Below are 12531 nucleotides of genomic sequence, written 5' to 3'. Positions count from 1 at the left end.
GGGGGGAGGGAAATGGAGGGGGATGGAATGCTGCTTTGGACAGACAGACAGAGGGAGGAAGGGAGACAGAAAGAAAAGAAGAAAGACACAGGGTCAGGGAGATACACAGAAAGACAGACAGACAAAGGGGGCCAGGGACAGAGACAGACAGAAAGGACAGCGGGAGCCGCGTCAGGAGGGGTGCGGGATGCGGCAGTGGGAACTTTTCCAATGGGTGCAACTGGGCGGCTGTCGGGAACCTCTGACAGGGGCAGAGCAAGGTAAGAGTATCATAGGGATAAGAAGGAGGAGGGAGGAAAAAAAGGAAGGGATGCCTACTGCTGAACAGGGGGAGAAGGAAAGAGATGCTGATGGACAGGGGAGGTGAAGAAAAAGGAACGGAGGACTAATGTTGGACAGGGGGAGAAGGAAAGAGGTGCTGCTGGACAGGGGGGAGGTAAAACAAAGGGAGAAGGGCTGCTGCTGCATAAGGAGAGCAGTGAAGGGGTGGTGGTGGACACAGTGGAGGTAAAAGGAAGGGAAAATGGACAGGGGGAGCAGGCAAGGGGTGGTGATGAACAGCCAAGGAAAAAAAGGCAGAAAGAAAGAAAGCGGCTAAGGAGAGAGAGAAAAAGAAAGACAGACACACATATGTTCTAGCACCCGTTAATGTAACGGGCTTAAAGACTAGTATTGTATATTTCACCTCAATATTGACTTTGATCACATCATCTTCATGTTCTACTTGCTTCACTTCTCTTCAATTTGAAATGATTAGCTCGCATCTGACGCTTTTTCTTTGTCAGATCTCAATCACATACTTTATGGTGTACTTTCTGCACCCATTCATCTCGGTGTCAGTCACATTTCTCCATTTATTCAATTTAACATCCAATTTCTCATACATCTCTTTACACTTTTTAGGACCCCTAAGGAAGACAGTCTAGCCAAAACACAGTCTAGTCTAGTCTATACCACCTTATACATATGCGGATTCTGCTTTGTGAACAATATATTAGTACAGTTGATTGCTTCAGAAACATCTTATCCATAGTTCTTTTGTTTCTTGGTTTTATCATTTTACTGTGAATCCTTTGAGTTTTTCTTTCCTTGTTTGTAGTATGATAAGCTGACAGCCCTGGTAAAGAAAAGAAAGGGTCAGTTGGAGGAAGTATGGCAGCCCTGCATCCAATATATGAGCAAGAAGGTCTCATTTGTAATGAAGGTTCTTATTTATTATATTTCCACAAACAGCCTGAATCAAGAACTACGTTGGACATGTTTTACACTTAGAACAGTGGTCTCAAACTTGCGGCCCGGGGCCACATGCGGCCCGCCAGGTACTATTTTGAGGCCTTCGGTATGTTACCATTGTTCTGGAACCGGTGGCGTACCTAGGGTATGTGGCACCCGGGGCCCATAATTTTTTGACACCCCTCCCCCCCATGTAAAAAAATATTTTTTGTAATAACCATGAAACTGAATAAATGGTCATAATAGAAACAGGCAGTGAAAATTTTCTTTTATTGAACCTCATATATGTAACCATTATTCCAAACATACCATAACATAACATAAATTATGTCTGAATTGTCATGACATCAGAAGTACATATGGAGTAGTTGCAGGTGATGCTTGGGACAGTTCTGATTGTGTTAGTTCGGTTTTATGTGTTTTTTGAATAGAAGGGTTTTTATTTCTTTTTTGAAGGTTTTGTAGTTTGTGGTCGAGGTCAATAGGTTGTAGAGTTGGGGGTCGAGTGTTGCAGCTCGAATGGCTAGGAGGTTGTCGAACTGTTTTTTTCTTTTGACGTTTTTGGTTGGAGGATGTGTGAATGGTGCGTGAGTTCTCCTATGTCTGCTTGAAGAAATTAGTTACCCCCCCCCATTCCACACACATTAATTATCTTCCATTTTTGTTCCCATTATAAAAAACACTGATAAGTTCTCAGAAAAAAAATACATTAAAATAAGAAGTGAAAACAAAGGCCCCTACAGATGAGAACATAACATAAGAATAGCCTAACTGGGTCAGACCAATGGTCCATCATGCCCAGTAACCCATTCTCATGGAAGCCAATCCAGGTCCCTAGTACCTGGTCAAAACCCAAAGAGTAGCAACATTCCATGCTACCGATCCAGGGCAAGCAGATGTTTCCCCCATGTCTTAATAATAGACTATGGACTTTTCCTCCAGGAATTTGTCCAAACCTTTCTTAAAACCAGCTACGCTATCTGCTTTTACCATAACTTCTGGCCACTTCATTTTTAAGCTGAGATCTTTCCTTCCAAACAGAGACTTTGCTAGATGTCAAATACAGCACAAGGTAACTTTACACGGACTTAGCTGTGCAGGAAATGTGAATCTCCTCATACACCCACCATATAGTGCAAAAATGTGCAAAGGTCTGTTTTTTTCTTTCAATCACTACATAGACTAATGCCACACAAGCAGCGCTGTTACAAACATATTCTGTAGGTCAGTGCTAAGGTTAACAAAGTTTCCTTCCTTGGACCAGAAGGAGATACTGACAAACCACTGGAAGAGATCCCAAAACAACTACCCAGGAACAACACCCAAAGACTCACTCAGTGTGTGAACCAGTTGAGTGGAGTGGACTAACTGGGGGGTGGAAATGGGCCCGGAGTTTGCTCAGCAGAATTTCCCAGATCACCTCTTCCTCTCAACACATTGACACGCTGCCACCACCACCACTAGGAACATCTCACCGGGTAGGCCAGCAATGCTATAAACTTTATAAAACACATTATTATATTTTCTTATAAAGCACATATTTTAACTGAACTCTCTGACATCCTCAGCCTTTCCATTCACAAAAATAGAAGGAAGAAAAGTTCCCATTTCCTGCTGTCTCATGTCCCCGGCCTATACAATATTTTTCTTCTGCAGAGTGCAGAACCTTCAAAAATCTGACCAAATCCTCATTTCACTTGCATTATAAAGTACTGAAGATGCCATCTCTCCCCAATCCAGGTCCTAAAGTCTAAGACAATAGCGCAAACTAGTGCTGCCAGATTCAGGAAAAAATTTCAATTCGAATCAGCCTATTGAATTGGTTTATCGATTCGATTTTCCTGCCCAATTGGGTGTTTTTTTCAAACATCCTGGTGGGTTTATTTTATAGCTTTTTCACCCCCCTTTGGCTTCTCCTAACCACACTGGCGCTGTGGTGTAAATAAAATAAAGAAACAAAAAGGACTTTTCCTCTCTCTGTTAAATCCTAGCTCACGTTTGCGGTCTAACACCAGCTCTGGCAGGATACACATTTCAAATCTGACATATTGTAATAACAAAACAGAAAATAAAATTAGTTTTTCTACCTTTTTGTTGTCTGGTTATTTTTCAAATCTTGTTGGTCCAAGGCTCTGGTTGTCTCCTGATAAGCTGCTTGCCAGGGTCTCCTTCTTTCTTCTTTCTCCATGCTAACCATCCATCTGCCATCTCTGTCCTCCCCTTCCGTTTCCCTTCTCTCCCCCGGATGTCTGGCATCTTTCCTTTTTTTGTCTCCCTCCACAGATCCACCTTTTCTTAACTACTCTTTCATCCAACAGCTCTCCCTCCTTCCCCACCACCCCAGGGTCCACCATCTCTCCCTTTCTTTTCCCAACTACCCTCCCAACCAGTATCTCTATCCCCCCCTCCACACAATCCCTTGTGTCCAACTTCTCTCTCTTTCTGTTCCTTCCCTCCCTAAAACCCATGTCCATCATCTCTCGCTCTCTCCTCTATTTTCAGACCCATTATTTCTTCTCACCCAAAGTCTGGCATATGCACGTCTCTTTGAACCCCCCTTCCCTCCGTGTACTTCTCCACCAGGGCCCTCCTCCCCTGAAGGCCTGTCCTTCCCTTAAAGGTCTGCATCCCACCCCTGAAGGCCTGTCCCCCCCTTGAAGGCCTGACTGCTCCCCTTGAAGGCCTGTCCCCCCCCCTTGAAGGCCTGCACCCCCCGAAGGCCTGTCCCCCCCCCCCTTGAAGGCCTGCCTGTTTGTTCCCCTTGAAGGCCTGCCCCCCCTGAAGGCCTGTCCCCCCCCTTGAAGGCCTGCACCCCCCCGAAGGCCTGCACCCCCCCCGAAGGCCTACATCCCCCTCGAAGGCCTACATCCCCCTCGAAGGCCTGTCCCCCCCCCTTGAAGGCCCCTTTGATGTCAGAGGAGGGGCGGGACCGTGGCGGAGGAAACAGCCGAAGCAGGCAAAGATCGCTAGCATCGCGATCTTGCTGCAGGCTGTTTCCAAACGCGACACCCGGCACAGGGGGGGGGAACCAGACCGGACCGGGAGCACCCCTTCAGGGCTTGGCACCCGGGGCGGACTGCCTCCCACGCCCCCCCCCTTGGTACGCCACTGTCTGGAACATTGGCCGCCTCACTGCTGTAACCTCACGCAAGTGCTTTCCTGCATCTGCACACGATTGTGAGGTGGCATGGAGAGGACAATTGCGTACAGATGCAGGAAAGCGCTTGCGTGAGGTTACAGCAGTGAGGCGGGCAACGTTCCAGAATGTAAGATAACCAATGGAGGCAGTGCAGTTTGTGCTGTGCATGTGCACGTAATCTCATGAACTCTTGCAAAATTCAGCACCTCTCCTTGCAGTGACTGTTTGATGCAAGATAGCGGTGGTGCTGGAGGAGGTGAGAGCTGAAGGCGGTTGCGCACGCGACCACCACTTAAGCCACAAATTTTCTAGGCACAAGTCGGATATTGATTCTCCCCTCTACAAAAAAGCCTAGAGGACTACACCAAAATTTTATCTCTGGCAGTTGATACTTTAAGACTCTAAATCGCAATTTTGCATGAGGTAAAACTCTTTATAGTTTATAAATCTTTCCTTAATTGCTTCTGATAATTTCAGCTATAAACAGCTGAAAGCAGTGCAACATGCAGAAAGTGAAAAAGTATCTAAACTTCACTTTCTGCATGTTGCACTGCTTTCAGCTGTGTATAGCTGAAATTATCAGAAGCAATTAAGGAAACATTTATAAACTATAACGAGCTTTACCTCATGCAAAGTTGTCATTTCTTTAATAAGACATTAACTGTTTTTTCTGCGGCCCTTCCAAGTACCTACAAATCCAAAATGTAGCCCTGCAAAGGGTTTGAGTTTGAGACCGCTGCTTTAGACATAGGTGGGTGGTAGTATACAGTTCGCTGTGAACAAGGGTGTAGAGTCTGAGTTGGAAAGAATTTTGGTTGTGATTGGAGTCAGTAAAAATGTACCAACTCCCGCTTCAAAAATAAATAAAAACCAGTATAATATATGATAAATTTATCATTTTATACTTATTTATACATATCCAAAGTTATATTTACTAGTAAGTTAGATCCAGAACAAAATATTTTAAGCCTAATATCAGTCTGAGTTGGAGCTAGAGCTGGAGTCAGTCAAAGATTTGATGTACCGATTCCACAGCCCTGGCTATGAAGTCAATTGATTTTATGGTAGCATAGTGCTCGTTTTTCCATCCTTTAAAATAAAAATCATTTTGGGTGTAACATTAGACTGTGCTGTCGTTCTATGGTTGATCATTTTGTTCAACATGCAAAGAAGAAAATAACATTCTTGATAACTTCCAAACCTGCATCGATGACCATTTGTGGGAGCTGTTGAACACTTTGAAATGTCCCTAAACTTTCTTGTCAACTGTAAACTCTGGGGGGACACTTACACCCAGATCTCAGAGGAGCTCATGTTTTTTCTGTTGCAGAAAATAAAGCTGTTGGAGTCATTAAGTCAGGTCATGTGTTTACCATTGAACCAATGATTTGTGAAGGTAAGCAATTAAGCCCATTGTGGGGATATACTGTGAGGCTTATATGATTGTTTTCTGTGAATTTTCTTTGCTGACACTGATCAAGATCAAGTGTCTGAAGTATTTTAATTGACTTTTAAGGTACTTAGGCCGCACTAGACCTAGTTCTAGTATTGATAAAGGAGTGAGAGGTGGAGGTGGAGGGCTCTACTGGGGGTCTGGTCCAGTCATGATGCAGATGGGCCCTTGTGGTATCCCTAATGCACCACTTCTGACCTGCAGCTCCCTGGCTTTTTTCCATGAGCATGCCCTCGCTCGTGCCTGCACTGAGATATAGGATGTTGGCACTTCTACCCTAACTTTAGCCATTCTATAGTAAGGGGATGACAGACTGAGACAAGGGGAAAAGCATTTTTGTTTTTACTGTTAGCCCTTTCAGGACCAAGGGACATATTTGTCCCATAACTTTAAAATCCTATAAATTTTGATTGGGATAGTCTACAGTTCTAAATTTGATATGTACGGATTCCATATGATACTGCCTTTATGTAAACAAACTGGTTCCGACATTCATTCATTAGCGTCGTTGCCAGATTGACGAGAAGATTCACTTGCCACACTGTCCATAAGCCAGAAGTGTGATTTTTTTTTAAAAAAATAATGATATTTCACAAAAAAAATCAATTTTTTGGCATCTGCAAACCCTTTTTACCATAAAAATGTCGTCAAAACCACAAAAACTGGCCTACGATCCTTATGGTCCTGAAAGGGTTAAATCTTTTTTTTTTTTTCTTGTATTAAAGTCAATAAACATTCCAGTAAATCCAGTTTTCTTTTAACTTTCCAAACAATTCCAACCCCTAAGTTAACCCTTTTTCATCTCTATCCCTTTACCCCCTTAGCATTTCAAGTGAAAGTACTTTGTTGATGACAGTAAATATACAAGAAAAATTATGACCAAAACAATTGAGAAAAATCGTCATTTTCATTTTAATATAAACTCCTTAGCCCTCCCCTTCCCCAAAGAAAAATCATCCAGTGAAAAGCACTTAGACACACAAAATAGTGTCACTGAAAGGGTGGTAGAAGTGTGGAATATTTATTTATAAAATTTCTATACCGTCTAGTTCAGGGGCAGGCAACTCCAGTCCTCGAGGGCCGGAATCTAGTCGGATTTTCAGGATTTTCCCAATGAATGTACATGAGATCTATTTGCATGCACTGCTTTCAATGCGTATTCATTGGGGAAATCCTGAAAACCCGACTGGATTCTGGCCCTCAACGACTGGAGTTGCCCACAACGGGTCTAGTTCCTAGGCGGTTTACAGTATATCCACATACATAATACCTAAAAACAATACAAAAGAGAGACAAATCATCAAAATTTAAATTCATAATAATTCCTCAAACAGGACAAGTCAGACCCTATAAAAAAGCATTAGCAGACAATTGCGTTTTGAGGAACTTTCTGAAAGCTCCTCTATTAGCACATTTTTTCAACTGCCCTACCAGCGAATTACATAATTTCACCCCAGCACAACAAAAATATTTATTTTATTTAAAAATGGAATTGTCTCCCAGTAGAGGTGGTGAAGACAAAGTGTGTTTGAATTCAAGAAAGTGTGGGACCAGGCATGTGCGATCTCTTAGGGAGAGGAGGAGATAGTGGATGCTACGGATGGGCAGACTGGATGGGCCATTTGGCCTTTACCTGCTATCATGTTTCTGTGTAAATATTAAATTTATGAAAAAAAGTCTTGCACTCATACTTGTACAAAAAAACAAAAACTTCCTGTTTACTTAAATGTTAAAATATTAAAATACTAATAAATAGTGGGCCAAAAACAGACTAAGAGAAATTTGGGTTATGCTGTAGTTTCCATTTCATTTATTAGTTGCTAAACAGAAAGGTCAAGGCAGTAAAATATAAAAAATAAAGTATATAGCAGAAATGGCACACCCAATGCATGACATATTAATCACAAACAGTCTCGATAAAATCCAAAAGTACAGTCAGAAAATGAGGATCCTTAAACCAACCTGATCCACATTTCAGGAGCTCTAGGATATGCTGATGTCCTGTATGTGCACATGTGTAAACAATTTTAGTAAAAACAATTTGAACAATAATCCAAAATCAAAATACAAGAACGATGAATATGAACAGTATTAAAGGGATGGGGGGGGGGGGTAGGAGGAGATTGGATTTGATGTTTGGTTAGCATGCAGAGACCCCAGCATACATTCTTAGCCGAGTGCATCCTTGTATCCGTGTGCTTTCATGTTTGGTGTTCCACAGGGTTCCAGTTGATCCCGATACCTGAAAAAGGGACTTCTACTGCTTATATATCACATCATCAGTGGATAATTTTTTTTCTGATAATGTGTCTTGAGCTACAGAAAATCCAATAAGAGAGAGAGTATGTACAATACACTCTGGGCCTGATTTTCGAAACATGCATCCCGATTGCAGGCGGTGGTAGGCATCCTACCGCTGTCTGTCAGCCAATCAGGACACACAGTTTTAGAAAAAATTGAGCGAGAATGGACGCCTCATTGTAGATGTCTGTAGCACATCTATGGAGATGTATAGGGATGTTTAAGCATGCCCAAAGCGGGGCATGGGTGTGATTTTGCCCAAAAGTGGCCTTGGGCATGCTTAAGCATCCCTATGCGTTTCCGTAGGTGCAAGACAGACACCTTAAATGTAGGCCTGCAAAATACTGGCCTACATTTAAGGCGTCTGTTCAACGATGTAGATGAAGTTCTTTTTAGGATACCAATGTGTGATTGACACACGATCTTCAGATGCCTCTTCGTCGTCCTATAAGAATCAGACCCTCTGTGTACTTCTCATTTTTTGGTTTTGTTTTATTGCAGGTGGATGGCAGGATGAAACCTGGCCCGATGGCTGGACTGCCGTGACGAGAGATGGAAAGCGTTCTGCGCAGTTTGAGCACACGCTTCTAGTCACAGACACGGGCTGTGAGATCCTCACCCGGCGGCTGGACAGTGGTGGACGCCCTCATTTCATGTCTCAGTTTTAGTCTCCCTTTGCTCCCTCCCGTTCCCTGCGCTTGCCCACATTGTGGGTCAGAAATTGTATTCTTTTTGGGTTTTGTTCCTATACCACACCTTCTTATGACAAGAGGGATTTTATCACCTGTTTTGTTCTTCATTGACTGTAAATAATGGAGGAACATCATTTGACCTATGCACTATCTTGAACTTTGCCAAGTTCTGAAAAAAAGCGATGTGAAGCTTTGTTGTGGGTGTCTTGTTTTTTGTTTTTTTAATTGTGTTTGCCCCGCCCTCTGTATCTTGCACTTTCCTTGGTTTCCTTTATACCCAGTTGCCCTATTTGGCATGTTCTCCCTCCCAAGACCAGTAGCATTTGGTCTCTTGGTCAGTACCAGCAGGCCATGTTCTCCTGCTTGGAATGCCGCCTCCTTTTTTTTCTTTCCCTCCTTCTCTTTCATTCTGTGCCTTTACTCGGTGTGCAGTGATTTTAAATCCTTTTTTTTCCCCTTACCTGGGGAAATGTCTGTCGATGCCTTGCCTGCTGTATAAATGCTGTGCCAGCAGGCTTAGTCTGTCCTTGGTTTGTTCTTTTTCTTTTTCCAACAATAAAGCTTTAACCCTGCAAGGTAGGGCTTCAGTCAATTTGCCCCATCCTCTCCCCCCACACTCCTGCCCATCCAGTCCTGCTGTGCCAATGGCAGTTGATCTGTGAGACTTTTTTTTTTCATTGCCTTGCCTGACAGTCGTCAGTATTGCGGCCCTGCGTTACATAGAATGAGCGTCCCCTGTTTTTATGCTGCTTTGCCTCTTGCTAGGCGACGGAGCATTGGTTGCCTGGCAATGAACCAGCTGAAAGATGCCATTCCAAACGCCACTGATTACAGCTCAAGAAGGCACAGTCAATATGTAGAGGTTTACAGCTCTCGTTAAGTGCTCAGCAAGGGAGACAAATGAGAAAGAGAAATGGAGTCAGATTGAATGAGCAAAAGCATTGTTGCTGTGGACAACATTAGTTTGCTCTTGGGCAAGAGGGCAGTACAGAAAACAGCTCTAGCAAACATTTGAGACTGGAAACGGATTTGAATAGAGGAATTAATCCATCCCTGGACCATGAACATTTCTTAATTCCACATGAGTGCACCACGTTCCAAAGATGGCAGCTGCAGCCAGAACCAAACTTCTCTGTCTTGATAGCTAGCAAAATGATTTAATCTCCTCCTGTTTACAAGCTTTCCTCTCCCTGCTTTTTGGAATGGAAGACTGCAGTATAAAATTGTGATAGGGATGAAGAGCAAGAGGAAATCTCTGATTCTTGCCTTTGGAGCCCATCTCTCAGCCCTAAAACTCTCCTCCAAGCATGTTTTCAGGAAATGCTGATTGTCTTAAGGAAAATGGAGAAACAAGAAGAATATGAACCTGGATTATTATGACTTCTAGATGCTTTAAGTCCATTTTGGATTTAATTCCCCCCTCTCTAAGAAATATTTGTGTTTTCTATTTCCATTTTGTCTCATAATCCATAAGAAGAGCTGCAAGTCTCTCAGTGTTTAGGTAATGATAGTTTCAAAGCTATCGCTGTTGGCCTATGTTGGTTATTAGCCACTTCTATGAGTCTAAAATTCCAAATACACAGTGTGTCTATCTGTTATGGTGAGCACATACCTCTATTAGAAAAGAAACAACTTGCTCAAGTGCTAATTTCCACCACTGTATACATGAAAGTCCTGATTTTCCTAAATAAGTCAAAATGGAACCTCCTTGCATACACTGGGCTCATGTACTTGGCCCTTTCCCTTCCCCCATACCTCTTTAACTTCCCTGGTGCAAGCAGCATGACCAGCTTGCTGCCTGCACCAGTTCTCACTCTTGACATCACTTCCTAGGTGCGGGACCCGGAAGTGACATCAGAGGGAGAGCCGGCATGGGCAACAGGTTGGAGTTGCTATTCACGCTGACGAAGAGCTAGAGGTATATTGGGAGAGGGGAAGTGAAAGGGGGGGGAGAATGGCAAGGAGCAGGGGATGGCAAAGAGGAGGAGGGGCGCTGGCGCCCCCACCAAGACAGCGCCCAGAGTGGATTCCCCCCCCTCCCGCTCCCACCCTTTACTACACCACTGCTTGCTTCCTTTTTGCCTTTTAGGGCAGTGCTGTGTTGGTTTTCCAAAAAAATTGTTTCACTGACAGACTCTGAAATTCATTAAAAAAGAATCCTTTCCTTTTGCTATCCTTTTCCCCTCTTTTCATCCTGGCCCTCAGATGGGATACATTCTACAGAATACCGCCTGGCAACAAAAACTGTCACCTACTCTTAATGAACCTCGGACCTCTTGGTGCTGTACATTTGTGTTATGGCTGCCTTCTCTCTTTTTAATAACCTTTTGATTATTGTTTTATTGATTCTGTAAAGAGCTGTAGCAGAAATTTTAAAATAAGATGGCTGAAAAGTTTGTGGCGATTTTAAACAAAGCTTACCACTGTGTGTGTTTTTCATTGAGTCACATCAGACCAAGTGCAGTTTTGGAAACTTGAATATCGAGTCTGAACTTCTTGTGCTGCTTCCACCTTTCATGATCCCATGCAAGGTTTTGTTTTCTTTCTTGACTTGTGTCATGGGAGGGCTTGACTTAAAAAAATAATGAAGCCAATATTTTAAAAAGGGGGAATCTGCATTGTTATCGTATAGAGACATCTCAGCCTTTATAATTTTCAGTAGCATTTAAATACGGTGGCCATAGTGGCAGCAGTACTAATATGGCAGTAAACAGTGGAAGGCATTGGTGTGAATAGTTACAAGAGATCCCGAGACGTATAGCTGCCTTTTCTGCTGTGAAACCTATAGGTAGACTTCTATTCTGTTACAATCTGGGCAGCCATTCTTTAAAGTTGATAAAGAACTAATCTATACATTTGTACTGAATTTCTGTGGGGCTATGAAGAAATTTCTTGGAAAGTTTTCATAAATTCCCACAGAAATTAGTAGGTTGATATATTGATATATATATATATTTTTTTCGGGTGAGGTTTATTCTGGAAAGCAGAATGAAGTAGCTAAGCATCTAGAATGGTTTCATCCTCCCTCCTGGATTCAGTGGATGATTTTCTTTATATTATTACTGCCAAAGTATTACTAGGGCTGTGAGATGGATATGGAGTTAAGGGGGGAAGGGTGAAATTTTGAAAAAGTTAAAAAAAAATTTCTGCTAAGAGGAACCCAGCAAAATAGTGGGTAGGAGCTGAAATCTTTTTTGAGACTGACAAATGTTTTGTGATGCAAGACTTTGGGACCACCAAGATCCCTTTCTCAGGCAATTTCAGGTAAAATTGTCAAAAATCGTATAATGCAGAATAAAATCCTGTCAAACACTATTATTTGTCTACAGAGTTACATTTATTTTCCTTTTAAACAAAGGTATCTTTGTAAAGGACAATAACTATTCTATTAGAATCAATTTTTGGCAGAAGAAAGTCAAATCAGGTTATACAGCAAAATCTTCAGGATGGCTGACCTCAGAACACAATGTCAAATTCACATGCAATAAAACCACAAAGAATACCCTCAAGGGTACTTACTGAAACCTTCAGGTCTTATAATGTTCCTGATTTGTTAAAACTGTTTCATATACTGAAATGAAGAGTTCCAGTAGTCATAGTTGTCCTGGAAGAAACTGGGCACTTTCTAGGCTGTGATGCCTTTTATTGTGGTGATATGTGGATATTATGCATATTTTCTTGGCACCTGCTGGAAAGTTCAGATGGACAGGCTA

The 12531-nt window shown here is 42.6% G+C and overlaps 1 protein-coding gene across 1 annotated transcript in view; it reads left to right on the top strand.

Moving 5' to 3' along the window:
• METAP1 (methionyl aminopeptidase 1) overlaps nt 1-12133 on the top strand; it is a 212090-nt gene extending 199957 nt beyond the window's left edge. Inside the window, 2 exon segments of the mRNA XM_033957361.1 lie at nt 5703-5768; nt 8628-12133. Coding sequence (XP_033813252.1) covers nt 5703-5768; nt 8628-8794 — 233 coding nt within the window. The 3' untranslated portion in view covers nt 8795-12133.
• Nucleotides 12134-12531: the final 398 nt, after the last annotated feature.

Source organism: Geotrypetes seraphini, chromosome 1, assembly GCF_902459505.1.
Source record: "Geotrypetes seraphini chromosome 1, aGeoSer1.1, whole genome shotgun sequence".
Taxonomy (NCBI): Eukaryota; Metazoa; Chordata; class Amphibia; order Gymnophiona; family Dermophiidae; genus Geotrypetes; species Geotrypetes seraphini.
This window is presented reverse-complemented; position numbering and strand designations above follow the sequence as displayed.